The sequence below is a fragment of the Miniopterus schreibersii genome (assembly GCF_964146895.1).
Source record: "Miniopterus schreibersii genome assembly, chromosome: 17".
Classification (NCBI taxonomy): domain Eukaryota; kingdom Metazoa; phylum Chordata; class Mammalia; order Chiroptera; family Miniopteridae; genus Miniopterus; species Miniopterus schreibersii.
The window spans coordinates 27449426-27473470 of record NC_138117.1 but is presented as its reverse complement, the minus strand read 5'-3'; the positions used below and the strand labels follow the sequence as shown (position 1 = coordinate 27473470).

General features: G+C 40.2%; 1 protein-coding gene across 1 annotated transcript in view; it reads left to right on the top strand.

Moving 5' to 3' along the window:
- The first annotated feature begins 541 nt into the window (after positions 1 to 541).
- TRPA1 (transient receptor potential cation channel subfamily A member 1) overlaps positions 542 to 24045 on the top strand; it is a 46034-nt gene continuing 22530 nt past the window's right edge. Inside the window, exons 1-12 of the mRNA XM_081116424.1 lie at positions 542 to 642; positions 6073 to 6232; positions 8612 to 8787; positions 13140 to 13247; positions 15940 to 16048; positions 16222 to 16367; positions 16826 to 16962; positions 19763 to 19811; positions 20824 to 20923; positions 21855 to 21955; positions 23078 to 23247; positions 23333 to 23497. Coding sequence (XP_080972550.1) covers positions 553 to 642; positions 6073 to 6232; positions 8612 to 8787; positions 13140 to 13247; positions 15940 to 16048; positions 16222 to 16367; positions 16826 to 16962; positions 19763 to 19811; positions 20824 to 20923; positions 21855 to 21955; positions 23078 to 23247; positions 23333 to 23497 — 1511 coding nt within the window. The 5' untranslated portion in view covers positions 542 to 552. The remainder of the gene's footprint in view (positions 643 to 6072; positions 6233 to 8611; positions 8788 to 13139; positions 13248 to 15939; positions 16049 to 16221; positions 16368 to 16825; positions 16963 to 19762; positions 19812 to 20823; positions 20924 to 21854; positions 21956 to 23077; positions 23248 to 23332; positions 23498 to 24045) is intronic.

The window sequence follows — 24045 nt, the reverse complement described above, 5'->3', positions numbered from 1 at the left end:
AATAGAAGTTTTTCTAAAAACGATCTCCAAATCAAAGAGGCTTCCAAAGTGAAATGGACAAAGGAAAAACAGGCCCAGTGACTCTTAGAAAAAAAAAAATTATAAAAAATATATATCTTCCCAATGTCCCCAGTTATGCTCTCACCCCCCATCCCACCCCCCACTCCCGCCCGTGGTTGTGGGGCAGGGCAGGGCAGGCGGGGGTGGGGCTCTCAGTGTTTCTGTAGCTGGATCCACCCTGACCTGACGCCCAGGCTCAGGTGGGGGCGGGGGCGGGGCGGGGGTGGGAGGGACAGGAAATTCGCACTTTCCGCCTAAGGCAGTGAGCCCGCGGGCCACCCCTCGGAGCTCGAGGTGTGCGCCCCTCCTTCCTGCGCTGCAAGTAGCTGAGGCCCGAGAACTCCCCGCAGAAGTTGCGGGCCTCGCGCGGGGCAAGCTCCCCGCAGCCCCGGCCGGGCCGCGCCGCTCACGGCCCTTGTCGCCCCAGGTGCGGGCGCCCCGCCGCGCCAGAGGACGGCGCCCGCGGAGCCGCTGCGGCGCAGCCTGCGGAGGATGCTGCGCGCCGGCGGGAAGACGGAGCCGCGGCGCGGGGGCTACCAGGGCGTGGAGGCCGGCGCGGGAGACCCCCGGGACGCCGTCCAGGTACCGCGCGGGCCGGGCCGGGCCGGGCCGGGCCGGGCGGCGGGCGGGAGCCTGCGCTGTTGCGCTAGAACTTTCGGTCGATTGTATTCAAAGCAAAGAGCTCGGTGGCCGTACCTGGCGGGTGTGCGGAGCGCGCGGGCGGGGAGGAGCACTCGTGTCTCCCGCAGAGAAGCGGGGAAACCCGCACCTGCGAGGACGGGCCGCGCTGGGGAACCCTCCCGGGGGGCGGGGGGCCGCTACGGAGAGGGAGACCCTTGGAGGTGGGTCGGTGGCCCCCGGGCGTCCCCAGGACTAGGACGGGGCTCCTGTTCTTAAACCCGGCCCTGGACACCTGCCCTGGGGCAGCCGCGGCCGCCGCCCTCAGGTGGCGCGGTCCGGGCGGAGGCGGGGAGCGCTCGGGGCGGCCCCGGGCCCTCCACTGCCGGCGGGGAAGGGCCTCTCTTCAGGTCCTAATCCATCGTTACAGATGTCTCCCAACCCCCAGCACGAACCCCTTTCCACAGGGGAACCATGAACAGTTCCTGCGTATTTTCCGGGGAGGGGAGACGCTCATACAAATACCCACGTCCACAAGCATCTGCCTCTTATTTACAGAGGGGATGGCACTTTTATTTCCTCCCGAAATTATTTCAGAAAGCTTTCCGAATCAGCACCGGGAGGTCGCACCTCACTCTTTTTAGCAGCTCTATAGTATTCCGTTGTCGGAATGTATCATGCTTTACTAACCAGCCCTGCATCCGTGGACGCTTAGGCTGTGTCTGGTTTTGTTATTTCACGTGATTGAACGTGTCTGTGAGGGGAGACGTGGCTTTGTCTGTCTGTACCTTAGGGGGTGTGTCTGTGTGCTGAAGTCCTGGCAGGATCAAGAGGTATGTATAGCTTTAATTTTGGTAGCAACTGCCAAATTGTGCTCTAAACAGGTTGCACGAATTGACACTTGCCAATCGTGTGTGTGAGTCAGGCGGGTGCAGTAAATCACAGAGGCCCGCACACCGGCCCGGGCTGAGCCCTCTGCACATCCAGGCAGAACATGGACTCTTTTCTTCCTTCTCAGCATTAACACGTTAACCGAGGTCTTCTGGTTCAACCCCTGGTGCCGAGGTTATGGGCGGATTTCAAGCATTAGGATAGTGTTTCAGGAATTAATACTATGGGACAGGAAGGAATTATTAAAAAATTTTGCAGATCACACCAGAAATATTTCCTTGGCTTACCTAAGTGAAGCAGAGCTATTTGCATTGTTTTAGAAGCCTATGAGCCTATTAGAGCTTATAGGTGGAGGAATTGATATATTTTATTACCTGCAGCAATTCCAGATCATTCTGTAGAAATCTCAGTGATGAGACGAATTAGAAATCAATACATTTAACATTCCCGGAAGGATTTCCTGATTAAAAAAGATATTTTGTATAATGTTTTCTCCAGCACAGACACTGTTTCAGGAGCACTAACCAAATGGAAGGATGGCAGAAACCTCATAGGATGAGAAATGTGCATAAAACTGTCTGACTTACACTTCTGTCCTTTCCCAGTGGCTCTTCAAGAGTTAGTACTTTAGCTTTTGACCTGTCATTTGCTATAATCTCTCACCTTAGCCTCCCTCCTTTTTGCCCCATTACTACTTATATGCATTGCATTAAAGTAACCTGAAACCAATGTCTTTGATATCTCTGTTTTAAAGAAGTCTCTTCTTTAAAGGTGACCTGTTCTTTGGGTCCTGTGTGTAGTCATATAGGGCAACAGTGCAAACTACACCGGCTGGATGTATAATTGGCCTAAATCATCACATTTGGGGCTTATTTCAGAACTTCCCTTAAAGGCTGACTTATCATGTACTGAACTCAGACTGCTCAGCGCCTGACGAGCTTGCGTAAAGTGTTCTGATGCACTTGTGCCGCTGTGAATTCATCAGCTCCTTGGGTGCATCTGAACCACGTACTTGTTCCCAGGAGTGTGTAACTGGGATTCTGTTGACAGCACATCGCTGAACAAATTGCACTTTCTGGCTCTGTGGGGTGAGCAATATGATCACTTTATTATCACTGAAAGAGCATATCAAACTTAGGTGCTAAAATACTTCCAAATGGATTTAGGTAGACTTGTCTTTGATAGGGTAAGACATTAAGAAAGAGCCTATTTCTGTAAAAGGCTCATTTAAAATTTTTTACTGAATATATGTAAATTTGGAAATGGTTGGATAGCCATTGTCATATGCATTCACTAAAGGTATATGGAGCTTATGCAGAATTTTGTAATTGAGAAGTGACACATCTCTTTTTAAGGGCCTACCAGGGAAGACTGACTCCTTAGGTACTATTCTGTGTTAACGGACCAAAAATCAAAGATCAAAATTTTAAGAGATTCTGTTTTGTTTATTTCAACCTGACATTTATTATATGAATCCTAAATGCCCAATTTTTTATAAACTATATTAAAATACATTAAGAACTTTAAGACTTTATTGTCATGTGTCAAATGTGACCAGTCACAGTCAAAAGTAGGATTAAAGCAAGTGCCTGGATCATTTGTTTGGGGAGTTTCTGCATTTTCAGAAAATAGTCACTTTATAGTGGGTTCCATGAAAAGCTACTGTCTTATAGAACATTTTGCTTTTAGGTCCATGTGATGAAATACTTGCTAAGAAATAGCTTTGGAAAAAATTCAGACAAATGTATTGTTTGGTCATATATTTGCAAAGTTTGAAGGAACATTGAGAAAAAATTTTAGTCTCTGTATTGTCACAGGATTGGATGAGGTGCCATTAATTTTTCCCATTGGTTTTTTAAGCCTCTAGGGAACTGAAATTCACCAAGTAGTCCAGGGAAGTTCTAGTGTCTAATAGTTCACATGGCCTCACCTGCTGCTCCAAAGAGCTCTGGGTTTTCCTCCCTCCCTCCCTCCCTCCTTCCCTCCCTCCCTCCCTCCCTCCCTCTTTCCTTTTTTCTTTCTGAAAAAATTATTTACATATGACAGTATCATGGAAAATAAGTATACAAATGTGTAGTGCATATTTAGCATAGACAGTGTTAGGAAAGAACTAGAGAGAGTTTTTCAAATTTTTTTTTTTTGGTCTCAGAACCTTTTAAACTTAAACAATATGAAGATTCCAAATGAGGTTATAGCTACCAAATATACCATGTTAGAAACACTTGAAAACATGAGAATACACCGCACTTGTTCCGATACCTATCAGCGGTGTGATGTCACCGCATATCCGTGGCCTCTGGAAAACTCCACTGTGTATGTGTGAGAAACTGAGGGAGAGGCTGGGCTGGAGGGGGGGATCCTGTAGCTCTCGTGCAGGCCTGGAGGAGGAGGGAAGATTTAGGAGGGCTGTGGGAAGATGGGTGGATTGGGAACAAGGACAGGGAGAAGGGTGAGTCGTCCAGGTGGAAAGCCTGGTGAAGGTCAAGCCTGCATGCACAGGGCAGCACAGCCAGGTGCAGGACAAGCCCGGCTTCGGCTTCCGGATCAGACCACTGTGTGCAGTGCAGGGATATGTTTGAGAGTTGCCTTTCAGCCTCAAATAGGGGTCACTATCTGCATTCAGTTTTGGCCTTGGCCTTGCCTTTGGCACCAAATATTAGAAAATCTAATTTGATGCCATTTGTGACCTCTCTGAACTGGTGTGTGATCAATGATACTACCAACTCTAAACAATGTAAAAATGTGTGCAATAGAATAAGGTGTGTCATTCATATTGATTGATAATACCTAAATATTGACATTCAAATATAGGGAGTAATTCTAGAAGCAACTTTGAATGAAAATCTTGTCATTGCAGTATGCTTAAATATGGTTACAATGAATGATTTTGAAAATTCTTAATTTTCTATATAAACCAGATTAAGAATTTTCAAGTAGTTGAATAGGGAAATAGATTATCAGTTAATATAGATATTAAGAAAGGATGCATTAATTTTAGGAAGAACATAATATACTTTTATGGTATCTCCCCCAAAATGTATATACAGTTGAACGGCTGATAACTGTTAAATGAAAATGAAATGTATTTTAATAAACACTGCCTTTAAAATTATTCAAAGTGTGTGCATACATTTTTGGGGACACCCTATATATATAAATATAACTTGTAATGCAAGGCAGGCTCATTGAAGCAAGTTTATGACATGAAGGCTGTTTTAAAATTGTGTTTGCTATAGCAACATTAATAACATTGAATAAAATGATTTTAAAAGATTTATTTAATTTTTAGGAAGTTAATTCTATATATGTCATGAGCTTTTCAAGAAAGAGACCTATCTGAGAATTTTTCTTCATATCTTGTGAGAATGAATCAAACTCAGAATGTGAACACTGCCCCCCCTAAAACTTCACAAGGAGGAAGCAGGATGTCATCTGTGATAAGTCATCTTCAGTCTGCTCATAATAAAGAATATAAAAAGCTTGAAGAAAAGAAAGCATTAGAGGAAAGTGAGATACTCACAAAAGCTCTTGCTCCTCCCTGGATGTCCCTGGATGTGAGCATGTGTTTGAAATTACACATTTACAGGCCAGTGGCAGCAGCCAGCGATGCCAGCAAGTACTGAGTCTGCAAAGGCCATTCTTAGGCTCTATAATATCTTATTATATCACATTGTTCTTTGTATGAGGGTTTTTGACCTCTGCTTCTTGTGTATGTTGATTTTTAGCATCCATCATTCAGCAAAATATGTATTCCATGCATCTCCTCTTCAGATTCTAGCTTGGCCACTTACTGTGCCTTTGGGCAAGTGACATAACCTCTCGATGCCTTGATATAGGGTCCTAAGTAATTGCAAATAATACCTTCTCTTCCTGCATGCATAGAGCAATGTGGAGGTGAGCCTGACCTGATTTGGCTGCTGCAGGACCCCAGTGATAGGAATGCTTATTCCCAGGGGTGAGTGGAAGCCATTCTAGATTGCCGACCAAGTGAGTGACATGACAGTGCTCAATGACTAGCTCTGGCATATACAAAAAGAAACACTGGATGGGAATTGACTGTAGGAAGGAAGGCCAAAGACAGGGCAGCAATTTAGATTCCTGGACTTAATTCTTGCATTCATGAAAATCTTTTTATTTCACAGAAATCGCTCATGCTGTAGTTTACATTTTCACCTGGCAAAGAGAATTCCTCTATAGGTTCACTATACTTCTTATTTCTCAGATCACACGCCTTACATTGCTTTGAAATTTTTCTCAAGATCTTTATTTCTATAGTCTATACACATTTATAATCTGAAAATAAAATCAGTTATTTAATGTACTTATCAGTCTTTAGGCATTTGCTTGCACTTCCTTTATGTCTGGGAGCATTTCATGTTCTTAAAAAAATTGCCTCTTTTAAGCACGATAAATGGTTTTGGATGATAAGTTTTAACAGTTAGCTTATCTTAATAAATTCTACATATGCTTGTTTGAGGTAACATTTTTTTAATATACTTCTAGGTGGTTTTTGAAGGAAACACAAATGAATTACAAAGCTGGATGAAAAAAGCAAGAAAGCTACCCAAATATGATGATGTGGACGCCTCCCCTTTGCATTATGCTGCGGAAGAAGGTCAAGTTGAGCTGATGGAGATGATCATCAATGACTCCTCTTGTGAAGGTAGCAAAATGTTACGATTGCTCCCTACCCATTATCCCATTAGATTCATTGAAAAAAGTGCTGTGAAGTTACTCTAAAGGTAGATTAGTTCCAGATTATAAAGGGCCTGCCTAGCTCACTCAGAGTGTGATTTCCCCTATAGGCCATTGTTCCTCAATTTTCCCCACTGAAGCACTGCCCAGGACAGTGCAGAGATCTGGGACGCTGCATAGCAAGCACAGATTTTCTTTGAATTTTTCTGATAGGTCATAAAATTTAATATACGTTGTGTGTATCCTTCTATACTACTTTCATTGAGGTTATTCTACATTTAAATTGCTCATCAGTGAATAAAATTGACACTCTAAGAAGATGTAACGTACTTCCACAAACCCAGCCTCGTACACCCAGCCTCATTTGAGAAACTCAACTAGTCAAGGAAGGTGGATGCCACAGAGATATAAGCAGTGAGGTGTTATGATAAGGCCTTTAATATTTAAGCTAATTCTGACAATATTGTGGAAGATGCCTTGGAAGTGGAATCCCAGTTAGGAAGCTATTTTAGTGTAAAGAGAAGATGAGAGTCCACCAGAGTTTAGAAGTTGAAATAAGGAGAAAGGGAGAGATTCGAGAGCTATTTTGCACTTGGAGTCAACAGTGCTTGATAAAAGATTGAATGTAAGGAGGGAGTGGCAGGAAGTGACTTTGAGACTCCTAATTAAAGAGATGAGGCTGATAGTATAACCACTCGGGAAAGGAGGCATAGAAAGAAAACAGGTGAAAAGTGAGTGTGACGTGTGAGGGGATAATGAACTTGGTTTGGTCATACTGAACTTGGAAGGCCCAGGGGCTATCTACTTGGAAATATCCAGTAGACAACTAGAAATACAGAAGGAAAGGCACCAGCCCTACAAAGCCATAGGAAGTAGCTGGGACTGTGGACATGCATGGAATCCTTTAGGAGATCATAGAATTGCCCATAAAGATAGCTAAGGGGAGAGCCACCAACATAGGGGTCAGATGGCAGAGGAAAACCCAGAGGCAAAATGGTGAAGAGAGTGATGGGAAGGGGATTGATAACACACCCAACAAGGGGGAAGGAAGATCACAGTACACCCTTACATTAGAAAGCCTCGGGGCCTTTGTAGCAATGATTTCTGAAAAGTGGTGGACATAAAAGCCAGATTCAAGTTATTTAATTAGTGAATGGAGTGGGTAAGTTTAGGCCCCTGTTTAACCAAGTTTGGTGCTGACTGAAGTGCTAAATAAAGTGCTCAGTCTTGATCAGACCGAATAGTCAAGAGGGTGTGTGTGTGTGTGTGTGTGTGTGTGTGTGTGTGAGAGAGACTTGGGTTGTGTGAGTCTGTGAGTATATGTGTGTGTGTTTGAGAATGAGGCTTTTGGATGAATGAGAGGAAATAGTGCAGAGATAAATTTTGAAAAGAACAGACAGGGCTGCAGCATGGATCTAGGTGTTGTCGACAGTCCCCAAATCATTTTCACAAGTGAGTACTTTTCCCCCTTCTCAGACATACAGATAACTGCCACTAATTAAAATGGTGATAAAGCAGACAGTGGTGTCTATTTTAGAACAGATATAAGAGGCTGCCCATTCCTGTGCTGAGCACACAGAGTGAACAGCGCGATATGCCATACTATAGAATACATGGAGGCCACGTGTGGCATTGGAGGCTCAGGCTCTAATTCCGGTCTTGTGGTTTATCAGTGGCGTGTGTTTTTTCTCATTAACATTTTCTGAAACATTGCAATGGGCCACGCACTCTGCATGAAGACATTTCATAACCTCCCCCCCAAAACATTGCAATATGTATGTGTGTGTGTGTGTGTGTTTTAATTTTGATTGTAATTAAATTTAAATATAAGAAAATTGAGTTTCAAACAAGTAAGCAACTTTCTGAACTCTACAAGCAGTATAATGTTGGCAAGATTTTGAACCTCTGTAGGCCTCAGCATCTTCTTCTTCATAAAAAATGGTCATGGTTCCTTGCGGGCTATTGGAGGGTTCAATGAAATAATGGTTATATGGAACCTAGTAGAGTGCCTGACATATAATTATTGCTTTAATTGAGCATGATACATTATAACAGTCCCTGAATTCATACCACAGATAAAAGCATGTAGCAATAGGAGGATCTGTTTCTTATTGATGCCATAGAAGGACATCTTACTCATTTGATGTCAGTGTCATGATTCTATGCATCCCTTCCAGGTGTCCATTAGATGTTCCCTGAGAACTGAAGCTATGGTTTTAGTTTGCATAAAGAAGGGGAAGCCTGTCACAGTAGCACCTGGCACTGAGCTTTGAAGTGAATAGTGATGCAGTAGGCGCTCAGTCCCACCCAAGCAAAACCTAACCCGTACTTTGGCATCTCTTCCTAGTGTTGAATGTAATGGACAATAATGGAAACACCCCTTTGCATTGGGCGGCAGGAAAGAACCAGGTTGAAAGTGTTAAGTTTCTTCTCAGCAAAGGAGCCAACCCAAACCTCCGAAACAATGCCATGATGGCACCCCTCCACCTCGCTGTGCAGGGCATGCACAATGACGTGCTGAAGGTAAGCCTGGGCCGGGCGCCGGGGCCCGCTGCCCCTTCCTGGGAGAATGGCCAAGCTAGGCTGCCGGGCAAATAGAACGTGCTGATTGCACTGTTGGCTTTGCTTCTGACCAACTGATGACCATGCCAGTGTTGGTGATGATGATGATATAGTCTTATCTTTGTCAAATAGCTCTTTCTTACCAAGCATTTGTCTAAGGGCTTTATGTGTTTTAGTTTTTATATCCGCATTTAAGTAAGACTGTTATTATTCACATTTCATAGGTGAGGAAACTGAGGCAAAGAGAATTAAGTCACTTGCGTAATGTCAGATCACTGGTGAAAGCAAGAATTACGAATTCTGTTCTTACCTTGAGTTCGCAAATTGATGCTTTACCACCTTTTCATCATGGATTTAATGATTAAAAGGAAGGTGATGAGCGCCTCAGTGAAGACAGAAAACATAATTATAAATTATTATGTTGGTTCAAGCGGATGGCATGTGATAATTTTAGCAGAAGATACTACAATACTATAGGGAAATTCGTTATTTTTTTCAAGGTTTTTGTTTCTTTTCTTTTGAGAGTAAATTAGATCAAGTAGAGGAAACCCTGGTAAATGCCTGAAGGGCAAGGTTTAGGCCCTGGCTTTCAGACTGCATCTCAGCCTCGCAGACATGCTGGGAAGCCCACATGCTTACTTAAAGAGGAGTGCAATCTACAAATGGAACATGTTCCAGAAATACATTCCTAACGTAGGTAATTTGGAACTTATAATAAATTCTCCTGTAGAAACAATATTGCGAGTGACTTGGCTATCGTGCTAAGTCTTTGTCAGCTGGAGCTGCTGTGACACAGTATCATGGGCTGGGCGGCTTAAACAGCGAACATTCATCTCTCACAGTTTTGGAGCCTGGAAGTCCAAGAGCAAGGCACAGGCAGATTCCACATCTGGTGAGGACCTGCTTCTCGGTTCATAGATGGCTGTTTTCTTGCTGTGTCCTCACGTGTCCGAGGGGGCAAGAGAACTCTCTGGGTCTCTTTATAAGGACATGAATCCCCTTCATGAGAGCTCTGCTCTCAGGAATTAATCACCTACCAAAGGCCCCACCTCCTAATACCACCACATCAGGGATTAGGATTTCATTTTTGAGGGACAAAAACATTTGGTCCATCACACCACACCAAAACCTACTTTGTCTGTAAATCACCGAGGAGATCTCAGGGTGTCCAATGAGCTCCATGCTCCCTTTAACCCAAACACTGTCCTCTCAGCCCTCTGAGTCCTTGGTCCTTGTACTCCAGGAATAGAGGATGTGAGGGGAGCCCTCTTTCCACTTTCCCATTGTACCTGGTATATAGGCCTGTCTTAATTCTTAGCACAGGGTATTATAATCATGTGTTTATGTGCTTCTGTCCCCCTCTGGCTGGTTATCCTTGAAGAAGGGACTGTGTGTGAGTCATCTCAATATCTCGAGTCCTTGGCACTGCTGATAATGACTCTGAAATTAATGAATGAATGAATGAATGAATGAATGAGTAAATTGGGGTTCTGGCTGAAGGAGAAGAGGAGTTTAGGTATCAGCACCTAAGAAGTCAGGGTGGCCCCTTGAGGACGTTATTGGAAAAGCCTCTGCCTGTTTGTTCTTTAAATGTCTGCATCCTTCATTCAAGAACCATCCAAATTGGGCCACTAGTGACTGCAGGGACCCCACCTCCAAGCCCCAGAGATGTCACATAGTATTTCCCCAAGGAACTTTTGGGCTTCCTCTGAAGGCTCTTTTCAGAAACAAATGCCCATTGACTTAATTAGTCTTGGCTCTCAATGTGTGAACTGGGAATTCAAAGGCAGGTAATAGTTGAAAGGCTATTGTTAATTAGAAATCAGAATTCGTCAGGCCAACAAATACAGAAAGGTAGGTATCACACAGAAGTAGAAAAGAAAGTTTAGAAATAAGCCCATAAGTGATTTATAAATTACAATGGTGGCTATAGCACATTTTCCTGGGTGATACCAGGATAAGAAGGGAAGTAGGGTTACAAGAGAATGACATCATCTCTCTTTTACTTGGTCTTACCAGCCATCACTTCCTCTAAAAAATATTTTTAACCCCCTGTGCTTCACCTAAGATGAACAGAATAAAAGAAGGGGGAGGAATTTTGGAGTGTCTCACAGGCTTGCAAATGGTCTTCTTCCTTCCTCTCCCCATTACCCCAAGGGGCAGGCCTGTGCCCCACAAGTTCTGGCCAGTCTAGAATGCTTTTCCATTGTCTGGCCTGCCAGCCTTTCCCCAAACCTTCCACCGTGGCCCATATAGTTGTAAACTGAAAAATTGTTACCCATGGTGACCTCTAGTTCTTGCAGACTCTGTTGGCATGCATAGTGTTCCCCGGGGCACACTGGCCTGTGCATAGGAGGGGGCCTTGTTTCTCAGTTGCTTACAGGCCTTAGTCCTTGGGGCTTAACCTCAGAGTATCCAGTGGCTTCACCCTCCCATGAAGCTTCTTGGATTCTCATCAAAGGGTCGTCTGGAGGCCTCACCTGAGAAGCTCCAGACGTGCTTGGTGGGTGCACAGTTTAGTTGCTCTCCCTGGGATCCACGCACATACAATTAAACACAGCTTTGTGAAAGATTGTGCTTTTGGTAATACAACAGTAACACCCGACACATGCTGTAGATCTATGACCTATGGCTCTAAGAGGGGAAAGCGGAAAATCTCTTCCTATATACTTGTGTAGGTTACTTTGCGTGTGACTCGACCATTTGTTAGGAACAGAATGTGAAGGTGCCTGCGTCCATCAAGTGAGCCTTGTGTTCTCATTTCCTGTCATCCATCAGAAATTTCTCCGTATGCTCTTATGAACGTAAATCTCAGTTTCATTTTCTTTTAGGAGCACATTAGTAAGCTTAATTCATTTGCTGAGACAGCACACACTCTTTTATCAGGGTACTCTAGTAGGAGGTAGTGTGCTTTTTAAAAAAAAGTCAAGGTTTTTAAGAAACAGCTTGTTTTAATAAATTATTTTTAAACAATTTAAGTTGTAGTACATTATAGTTTTATTATAGGCTTGCTGCAAGAAAAAAGGCCTCTAGTAGGTCAATCCCAAGATTTCTGTCTTGGGAGAGAGATTTATATGAGATAAGTATTGTTAGGTTTAATATAAAATAAAGACTGGCTAAAGATCTGTAGATTCTTGGCCAGTGATCAGCTGGAAGTCAACCAGGTGAAGGGGTAACAGGTTTTCAGTCAAGTTCCATTAGAAAAACTGCTTAACTGTTTTGTCAGGGGTCCTAATTTCCTACATCATAGAAAAAGTTTCTGTTCCAGACTGTCTGAATTAACTGAGTTAAGCTATACCAGTGTTGCATGAAACTCTCTTTTCTCTATTGAAGACAATGGAATTTTAATTGACATTTCCCAAAATACTTGCAATCTTGGTAAAAGAAAAATAGAGGGGGAAAAAGAAAAACCACATTTCTCCCCCTCACTCTTCCCCCTCTTTCCTTTCTTCCACCTTCCTCCCTCCCTAACCCTCTTCTCCCTTCTTTTCCTCACCCCCAGTCCATATATTCCAACAGATTTATTTTCTTGAAGACTTTAGCTAACACAGTTTACTTAATACAAGTGAGAAATATTAAGTGAACTGTGTTAACTAATATCCACATTTCTTACTCTATGTCTGGTTCCACAACTGCATATTGTGTCAGTTGATGTGATGTGGAAATCGTTGCTACTCATCTGTTTGAGAAATCTGTGTAGCTAAGAAACAAACGGAAGCAAAATAGAGACAGATTCATAGATAGAGAGCAGGCAGGCAGCTCGGGGCAGGATGTTGGGAGGGTGGAGGGATTGAGCAAAAAAGAAAAAAAAGAGAGAACTCATGGAGACAGATAACAGTGTGGTGATTTTGCGGGTGGAGGGGGATGAGTGAGGGTAGAAGAGGGCATAGAGGGGGAAAATGGTGATGGAAAAAATTTAATTAAAAAAAAAAAGAACCTGGCTGGTGCGGCCCAGTGGTTGAGCATTGACCTATGAACCAGGAGGTCACAGTTTGATTCCCAGTCAGGGCACATGCCAGGTTGTGGGCTTGATTCCCAGTAGGGGATGTGCAGGAGGCAGCCGATCAATGATTCTCATCATTGATGTTTCTGTCTCTCTCTCCCTCTTCCTTCCTCTCGCTGAAGTCAATAAAAACATAAAAGAAACACAAAGAAATCTATGTAGAACCCACTACATGCGAGCTTTCGTGCCAGATTCCCTGGGAGAGGGATGAAAAGCTGTGAATAAGGTCGGGTCCCTGGCATCCGAGAGTTTATACTTTAACACCCGGTTTGGAAACCTGCAGGTGAACTTGTTCCCCTCTCTCCTGCAGGTCTTGATTGAGCACAGCAGTACAAATATCAATTTGGAGGGAGAAAATGGAAACACGGCTGTGATCATTGCATGCTCCAAAGATAACAGTGAGGCTCTGCAGATTTTGGTTTGTATCTTAACCTTATTTTTTGTTTTCTTTCCCTTTTTATTAGTACAATATTATTGTTATTTACAACTCTCAGTTTCTCTTTTTAGCAAAATATGAGATACAGAAAATATGTTATTAAAAATAGTTCTGTGTGTTTTTAATGTATGTACACACACCTTAAATCTTAAATGGATTCAGAAAACTAAAAGGAAACATTAAAGAAAATATGAGAAGATCAAACTGAAATGAAAGTATAGACAGGAAAACTTAAAATTAGAAAACCTGAGGTGGTGATGAGGCTAGGATACAAAATACAAAGTATAATAGCCCATGTGTTAATTAAAGTGGATCATACTTTTGACTCTGAACTTCTGAATAGTCCAAGGGAAGATAAATATAGTCAATTGCAGACTTACTGTTGGGCCCATGAAATAAAAGCCCAGAGAAACTTAGCCCTTCATGTTACCAAGATGAGAAGAAATTGCTGCCATGGATTCTCAAAAAAGGGAACCCTGTGTGACAATAATGCTAAGGTTCTTGGCCACAGCACTGGAGGAGAGCCGCCTTCTCTCTGGGGGGGTCTGTGGACCCTGGGCCCGCCCATCTAAATGACGGCCTCCTGCTCCACCTAGTGCCCCTTCCAGCGCGGTGCTGGAATTCCAGTAAAGAGCTTTCTTCCCAAGATTCCTTAATCACTTGTATGTTAGCCAAGCCACATTCTATATTTTTACTACTGGATTTTCCCTCTCCGCCTTCTCAGAGAGTAGGAAAATGAAATAAAATAATTTTATAATATCTTCCTAATACTTAAATCTACAAATACATCCTAACGTATTTACTGTATGGAGAAAAATTCATATTATTTTAGCCTGTCATGATTAGACCAAAAAGGGAATAAATCAGTTAAATAACACTCAAACCTAGAATTTAGAAAAGAGCCTCAAATAAACCAAAAGAAAATTGGACTAAATAAATAGTAAAGTTGAACTCAAATAATAATAATTTTTAAATTATTTGATAAATTAAGAGTAATTTCTTTGAAAAGATAAATAGATAAAGATTGGAAAGTCTAACTAAAACAGAAGAAGGTAAAGCACAAATAAATAAAATTAGAAATAACAAAGGGTTGGCTTTACTTGAATCTGATGGTAATTTTTAAATGACAAAAGATCAGTGTGCACAATTCTAAAAATATTTGTAAATCCCCATTTAATGGATTAACAGCTGAAAGTAATTAAAATTTCAAAATTAAGTAAAAAGTTAAAGACCTGTTGGGGACCATAAAACATTTTTAGAAAGCGCATTACCAAAACTCTGGAGCAGCTGATGAATTTCACCATATAAATAAGTTTGGATGTAAAATCTTAAAAGTGCTAGCAATTAATTCATCAAAATAATTAAAAGAGTAACATGACATGCATGTTGGCCTTATGCAGAGAATGCACAGATAGTTCAGTACTGGATTATAACATCAATTGGCCTGAGCAGGCAAAGCATATGATTATATCTATATGTTTATTTATCTTTAAATGGATACACATTTATCTATATGGTATTCTTACAGATCTATAAGGAAAAAATGATACTCCATGGAAAACTGACAAGGGGACACATGAAGTTTAATTAATTTCTCTAATAATCAAAGATGAAAAAACTTTGTTGATATACAATTAGAGAAATTTTCATGAGTTGGGGAATTATATTCAGTGTGGGTGTGAATATTTTGACTCACCAATTCCAATTCTGGGAATACATCCTTGAGATAATTAAAGCTATCATTGATGTTAACACCAGTATTATATATAATCAGAGGGAGAAAACTGAAAAAAAAATTGGAGTTCAATTAATAGGACTGACTGTATAAAGTTTTGTGTACCCCAAAATGAAATATGCACTTGATACAATTATATTTTTAAAGACTATTGGTAAGTAAAAACTTTTCTGAACAGTATGATCACAAAGTATACACATAAAAATTACCTTTGCAAATAAATAAGACAAAGAAATATATTGTCTTCTATCATGTAAAGCAATGCTGTCCCTAGAAGGTGAGATTGTAGGTAACATTTACTTCATTACACTTTTCTACTTGCCAAAATCTTTTCTTTTATGATAATAAAAAGTACTTAAAACCAAAGTCTAATTATCTATAGAAAATGACAATTGAAAATGATTGACTCAGAAGTCAAGGTAACATATGATTCAGTACTTCTACCATCTTTTTTAGTGGAGAATTTCCATTAGGGAAAATATCTGATTTTCATAGTTAACAAGAATGCTGGTCTCATCATGTCTTCATTTTACATAAATAAAAGTAAAAGAATCTGGGAAATATTATATCACTTTATTTGTATAAGGAATTGAGACAGGGTGTAGGAGGAATCATGTTAATGTTTTAAAATATCTCATGAATCCCATTGAAAACTGTGTTGACTTTTGTTTTCTGAGGTATCAAGATTGATGGCTTGTGTCTACGTTGTCACCTCGTCTTTGGAAAATATAGAGTGTCTCTACTTCAGAACCTTAGCCTCGTTCCCAAGCTGCCTTCTTGCCTCAATTTCGTGTCATTTGAAGCTCTTCCATATAGTTTGACATAATTATAGAAAAGTGAAATGACCTGGGAGAGCACCTAACTCCTGGTCCGCCCTTGCCATGTGGGGTTTAAGTTGTGTCATTTGACTTTTCGCCGTTGTTCTTTCTTTTCCTCCAGTTAAATAATGGAGCTAAGCCGTGTAAATCAAATAAATGGGGATGTTTTCCTATTCACCAGGCTGCCTTTTCGGGAGCCAAAAAATGCATGGAAATAATATTAAAATTTGGTGAGTAGAGGCTTTCCTACATTATATACTATAAGGAAGCTTATACTGGTGGATGCTAATAATTTGAAAAATAACAATTTATATGTGGGCTTTTAAGTAAGTCTAAATGTCCTTCTTTAAAAAAATCCTTTTATTTATTTCTAATATTTCTTATCTTGAATTTTCTTTTAAAGGTGAGGAGCATGGGTACGACAGACAGTTTCATATTAACTTTGTGAATAATGGGAAGGCTAGTCCTCTGCACATGGCAGTTCAAGGCGGTGACTTGGACATGATTAAAATGTGCCTGGACAACGGGGCCCAGTTGGAGCTGATGGAGGTAATTGTTCATATTCTACATGAGACGTTTCTTTTAGAACTGTCATAAATTATTTTCCAAAATGCTTTATAGCTCTTTTACAGTTGATTAGATGGAAACAGATATTTCCTGCTGTTTGTGTAGAAGCAGAACAAGAGAATCTCCCAAATTTCAATCTACGAAAAGAATTTTGAGAGCTACCAAAGCAACTGCAAACACAAATACAGATCCAGTAAAGATAATGATACTGTTAATGACAGAAGTATTGTCAGAGCTGTCAGATTGCAAGGAAGCAAAATTGCCAGCTATGATTTTTATTCTGATGCTTTTCAATAGATGAAACTGATGGCTGTTCATCATCTTAAGTTACATATTCCGTGATTTTGTTGACCTGGGAAGAAAAACCCTCACAGCTGAATTTAGGTCACATCCTTCGATTGGGACTTAGGCATTGACCCTGGTTTCACAACTCATTACAGAATGGGAAGTGCACGGCCCTTCATTTCGCCGCCACTCAGGGAGCCACCGAGATCGTGAAGCTGATGATAAGCTCCTACTCTGGCAGCGACGATGTTGTCAACGCCGTGGACGGAAACCAGGAGACGCTGCTTCACAGGCAAGTTCCCTGCTTACCGCTCTGTAGAGATGCTCACAGTCTCCAGGTGTTCAGTTATATGCTGCAAGAAGTTAGCACTTACATCAGAGATTCTGGGGTTCAAAAGAAAAGAACACGCGTAACAAAGCTCCTGGGGTTCCACTGGAAACGACGTGCTCCTCTGGAATCTAAGCAGAACCTTAAGTAGATTCCCGAAGAGTGAAATCACCAGTGGCGTATCCTGGGTCCAGCTCTTAGTCCCGTGGATATAGGTTCAGGATTAATTTCCTATATGGTCAGAAGGTCAGCATCCATGGCTTGCCACACCCTTTCTATCTGTTCCTGCTCCTCCTGTGTCTTAGCCTCATTTTTAGTGAGGATAATGGAGCAGATAAAAAGTGTTCCACTTTTATCACCCTCTTCCCCCTTCTGCCCACCCCTAAAATGATACAGGTTTCAAAACATCATTTTAGGAAATGACAGCCAAGTTCCAAATATTTCTGTAGAGTTGAACAAAAATACACATCAGAGAAAGCAGTGTCTGAAACTGTAGGCACACTAGATGCTGCTAGGACAGGGAACAAGCGGTGTAGACAAGGTCCAGTTTCCTCGGGAAGACAAGGGCTTCATGCTTCCTATGCGATGAAGGAGGTGAGACTTGTCTGTCTCTGTGTCTCTCTCTGCCCTCTCCTTCTCTCTCTCTCTCTCTCTCTCTCTCTCTCTCTCTCTCTCTCTCTCTCTCTCTCTCTCTCTCACACACACACACACACACACACACACACACACACACACACACACAAACTGTGAGCACACTAGAAGCTGGAATGGCAGAAGAAAGCTGAGATAATACATATTGTAAATCTGTAGTATCCCTCAGGGAAATAGAAACTTTAGCTACCAATATAATATTTGCTTCTAGACTGGGGAGGAGCATTGGTGAATGTACATTAGCAGCACCACCAGGCACAGTGGGATCTGCCTGGGTAGAAAGGAATTAAGGAACTCCCACTTAGGATGAGTTTGTTAACTAAAATTTCCTAGTGTAAAGGAAAACTTATTAAAGACAACAAAATCAACAAAAGACTTCTTCCAAGGAAATAGAAATAATATAGTAATCTGAAAATAATTTTTAAATAATGTTATTTAAGACCTTCAGAAATTTAAAGGAAAGAGTAATCAGTTATGTAAAATTAAGTAGATTAAGATAACAGATTATGAGAAACAGATTGGCATGAATGAACTGAAGATTGTTATATGAAAAAGATCCAGTTAGAAACCCTGGAAATGAAAAAGAAAGCATATGAAATAAAATAACTCAATAGATAGACTAACCTCTAGCCTGGAGAGTCTCCAACTGCACACGTTAGAATCATGGGGAGTTTATAAAATCCTAATGTCAGTTCATATCCCAGATTACATTAGAATCTTTGGATTGGGTATCAGGAATTTTTAAAGCTTCTTAAGCGATTACAATGTTTAATTTAGAAATGCTTTCATCTGGGTATAGTTAACAGGTATCCATTTAGAACACAGCTTTACTATACATAATACATAAATAAATATGCAAAAGAAGGAATTATTTTAGAAAAATAGATCTACCTCACCCATAAATATCCTTAACCTAGCTGGATATATTCAACTTGGATTGGCCGAAGATTTCTTGGTCCAGTTCAGCCCAATTCTGATTAACTAAATACTGACCTAGGATCCTGGAATGACCTTCTAATAGCCAGTGACATTTGGAGTCTATATTGGGCTTCAAAGGGAAGTTTGCTCTTTGGGATAGAATTCCTTCTGTTACTTTTATAGTGCAAAGACCTCAGAGCATTGTTCTGGCTGAAACAGTGAGCTTTGGAGTCAGAGGAATGGGGTTCCAGCCCTACCTGGCCATGTAACCTTTGGCACGTCGTTTGACCTCTCCAAGCCTCAGTGTCCAGATCCATTGAGAATTTTCATTTCTAATGGACTCTCGGGTGGTGCCAATGTTGCTGGTTTGTAGCCCACACTTTGCATAGCAAGGCTGTAGACTGGGGAAATATAAGAACAAATCAAATGGGGCCTTAATGTCATTATTTGTTTCTTAAAATTACCAAATGCATTTAATATAATTTAAATATAATACAACCTCTTGTAAATTTGGGGTCAAAACTGGCAAGCTGATTCTGAGCTTTATATACAGAGGGCTAAGAATACCTAAGATAATCTTGAGTAGGAACAGGGAAATAAGATTTGCCATAGGAAACAAAGTTTTAAATCATTCGCATTTGTTATGGTGGTGCTTGGACATAGGTTGAAAACTTTCATTTGCTTTATTAACATTACCCTTACGACTAGCTGTGCGATGATACCAAAATGACTTCAGTTCTCACCATCATTTTTTTGGCTTCATAAAACCTCAGGAAAGCTAACTCTGCCTGTTCACTTTTGCCAAAGGGCACATTTTGAACCCTGCAGGTGAATTTTAGGTGCCTGAACTCGTTATTTCCCAGGGGCAACAGCGGTAACAATCAGTTCGGTTACCTTTTACTTTAAACTCTTAGATGTTACCACTCACTTCAGGACATCTGCATTATGATTTCACATGAGAAAACACGTTTACAAAACGATGGGGAAGAAAATCTTGTGATGCATTTGATGTTTCTCTATTACTATTATTTTGAAAATATTACCCTAATCAGAACCAATTACAGATTTTGAAAGGTTCTTAATTTTCTGTCATTTTTCATGTTATTAAGTGATCATTTAAATTGATTTTCTGAATATACTAGCCTTATTTTATATCAATAGTAGCTTATTATACTTCTAATTCTCTTTTTTGCAGGGCCTCATTATTTGATCACCATGAACTAGCAGAATACTTAATTTCGGTGGTAACTATTCCATTGACTGTTTATTACTATTTATGGTTGAAAAATCATATAATTACATAATGTGAATTTTAAAAAATAAACCAAATTTTAATTTCTTGTTTATCAGCAAAAAAGTTTACACAAAGATGATTGACACATCTGCAAGTAGAGTGTATTGCACAAGAATACATAACAGCCAAATGTCATTACCATGAAGTTAGAAGGACCAAAGGGTATTCCGATGCCTGTGTCAGTGTGTTTCGTGTGGGAAGTGGGTGGGCACATGGCAAGAAAAGCTCCTGATGTCAGGCTTGGTGACTCTGCTGACCCTTCTCTAGTACAGGAGACTCTGAGGGGGGGCGGGACTGGCAGCACGGGCCACTTCACCCTCACTGTGAGCTTCCGCCCCAGCTGCCTCCGTGCTGTATTTGTAATAAAAAACTGAGGCATTAACTTGGAGTTAAATTTTAACAGATGAATACATGATGTATTTATTTAAGTCCTATCATATCAGCAGTGAATGTCATTTCGTTTGTAGTATTTAATGTGTGTTTGTTGTCAATAGCAACTCTTTGATATGGTGATAGTTACATGTATTTTAGATGAAGCAGATTTTTAAAAAAGTGATCAGTTGCTTGTGAATGTTTTAAAAATCTTGTATGCAATACATTTGGAAGATTTTTTAATTATGGGCATTTAAAAACCTTTTCTAAGTGAGAACTCAACTATTGCTAAAGGTCAAAGGGTTTTGTTTTTTGGTTTAGATAGCAACATAGGTCTTATGGCCAGATGTTAAAAAGATTGACCTGTGAGGATGATTTTTGTTGTTGAAATGATAAAAGAATTCCTTGATTTCTGATGTTACAGTATATGAATTATAGGGAAATTTCAAGCAGTTCTGTAGTTAGTCACATGCTTGGGTGCTGCCATGTTGTGGGCACTATATCCTGATGAATTAATATTATTTACAGATTGTAATGTAAGCCGATTTGTCTGTTCATAAGGTTTTGTTGAATGCCTTGTCTTATTTTAGGGAGCAGATATTAATAGCACCGATTCTGAAGGACGCTCTCCACTTTTATTAGCGACTTCTTCTGCATCCTGGAATATTGTAAATTTGCTCCTCTCTAAAGGTACCATGAGGGATCAAGCCAAACCTTTAGAACTACCACTTAATTTGGTTAACCATTTATGGTGGGCCAGGCATTGGGCCAGGTGCTTGAATACAAAGATAAATAGAGTATTTCCCAAGTCTAGACTAGTATTCAGTCCAGTAGGGGATCAGTACTTAAAAAGATAATTTCAGAACAATTATAGATAATAGTTATAAAGCAGTTATCATATCCCAGGCATTTTGCTGAACATTTTATCTACATTCCTTCAATGGTTAAACTTTATGCCATATAAGTACTATAACTGTCCCCATTTTAGATACTAACCTGATGTGATGATAACAAAGAACAGAGGTATCATCCCCTCTTCTTTCTTGATCTCTAATCTCTCCATCTTTATAGTTTATGCTTTCAAAAGTAAGACTCTATATATTAATTAATGTAATAAATCATATATTCTCTCCCCCCCTTTACATACACACACACACACACACACGCGCGCGCGCATAGTACACACAACAAGGTAAACCCATTTTTAACTATATTTAGTTTTCTTATCTAAAGTTTAGATAAGAAAACTAAAGGTTGGCAGAGATTTAAGTCAAAACTTATTTTTGGATTCTTAAATTAAAACTCTACCATAGGCCGTGCTTTAAATAAATGAGTAGCCCTGGACGATTTGGCTCAGTGGTTAGAGCGTCAGCCCACGTACTAAAGAGTCCTGGGTTCGATTCCAGTTGTGGCGCGTACAGGAGCAACCAATTGATGTGTCTCTCTCATGTTGACGTCTCTCTGTCTCTCTGTCTCTCTGTCTCTCTGTCTCTCTCTCTTTCTCTCTCTCTCCTCCTTACACTCTCTCTGAAAAGCAATGGAAAAAATATCCTTGGGTGAGGGTTAAATAACAAACAAACATAAATAAGTGAGAAGTTATATTTATGTTGTGCTTTTTTAGGTGCCCATGTAGACATAAAAGATCATCTTGGACGTAATTTTTTGCATTTGACTGTCCAGCAACCTTACGGATTAAGAAATTTGCGACCTGAGTTTATGCAGGTAATATGTCTGTATATATGTGGATTCCCAGAAACTGAGTTGGGCTCAACAGAGAGTAAAGTGATTTTGCTTATTATGATTTTTATTATTATGAAGGCTGATTCTGGAATTTAAAAATTATTTTAAAATAAAGTTGCCATATTTAAATATTTATTTACAATATAGTTGTGATGATTATGATGATGATAATAAATTACATTGGGATTGAGTTTTCCAAGTTACAGAGGGTTCCCACATATCCCCATCTGTCTATATTGAGCCAGCATTCTTTCACTCTTTGACCATTACAAATTGGGAATCAGTGAAAAGGCCAGGTACACATGTAGGCTAGCAACACACCATCATCAATTAAGAAAAACTCATCATACTTGACTTGTTGACACTTTGGAAACATTATCTCCATATTTATATTCACTGACTAATATTTATTGAGTGACTCTTAGGTGTATGAAGTGCATCATATTTTTATAATAGATTTAAATATTGCCAATATCTTTAATAAAGAATTAAAAATGTACAGGGGCAGATTTATAGTTGTTCATATGGAAAAAGACTTGCAGGTTATGCTGATCACAATAGCTTTATTAACTCAAAAGAATGTTACTCACAGCGGTAAACTTTCTTTTGCCCACCCCTGTATTTGAATATTTTAAATACAAATGTTTACTTATTGATTGGATTAAGCTGCTCATTTGGCATTCATTTTAAATTTAATATTCATACAAAAGATAAAGGAAACCTAATTTTAATAGTTCATCCCTTTTCCCTAACAGAACACATTAGCATTAAGTTCTTAATTGTTATTTGGGGGGAGAATGAAAAAAGGGGTGAGGAGGATGGTCAGTGGTCTAATATGTTTGGAAAATGCTAGGTTAAAAATGTTAAGTACATTTCCTACTCTCAGAATTTCCCAGAACCTTTTCACATTACAGTAAAGTACACTGTAGGGAGACAGCATGCACTGTCATCCATATTTATTTTACTCTATTACCCTTCCAGTTATTTATAATTTTTGTCCTCAAGGGAGCTTGTTGGAAAATACTATGCTATAGAATAGTTTGAAAAACACTATAATTAGCATGATAGCAGAGTTATGTTTAGAATATTATATTTTTCCCACAGATGCAACACATTAAAGAGCTGGTCATGGATGAAGACAACGATGGGTGCACTCCTCTGCATTATGCATGTAGACAGGGGGTCCCTGTCTCTGTAAATAACCTACTTGGCTTTAATGTGTCCATTCATTCCAAAAGCAAAGATAAACAATCACCCCTACATTTTGCAGCCAGGTAAGGGTCAGTTGATGTGACATATGAGCCTGTCATCTTCCTGTTTGATATTTGCTTTGAACATATGAAATCTAATTTTTTCAAGTTATGGGCGTATCAATACCTGTCAGAGGCTCCTGCAAGACATGAGCGATACGAGGCTTTTGAATGAAGGTGACCTTCATGGAATGACTCCTCTCCACTTGGCTGCAAAAAATGGGCATGATAAAGTAGTCCAACTTCTTCTGAAAAAAGGTGCCTTATTTCTCAGGTGAGGATATATGATTAGAATATTTATATGTATTTTTTAACTAGCCATTTCCAGGCTGTTTTCCTATTTTATTTTAAATTATGGTACCTAACTTTCTATCTCCCTGAGTACTTTTGTCTAATTTACTTCTTGAAACATATGAGACTTCTGAAATATTGAAAGAGAAGTCAGTATTATTTTCAACTGGTGAATGAAGACATTGAGATTTATAGAGTTGAAGTTCACAGAATAAATGGACACAGACAATAGTGTGGTGAAGGCCCTGGGAGGCTGTGGGTGCAGGGTGGAAGAGGTCAATGGGAAAAAAAGGGGTCATCTGTAATACTTTCAACAATAAAGATAAATTTTAAAAAAAAGAATACCTGGCTTTGTGCAGAGTAGTTCCCAGGAGTTTTGAAATACAGTTCCTCATATTTTACCTCATCACGCCATCATCTTTTAACGCAGATACAAAACTGCATGTGTACATGTATCCACACCCATACATATGCAAAGGCTCTACTTTTCATTCCACCTGATGAATGGTAGATGTAAAAAGTGCCCTTTAA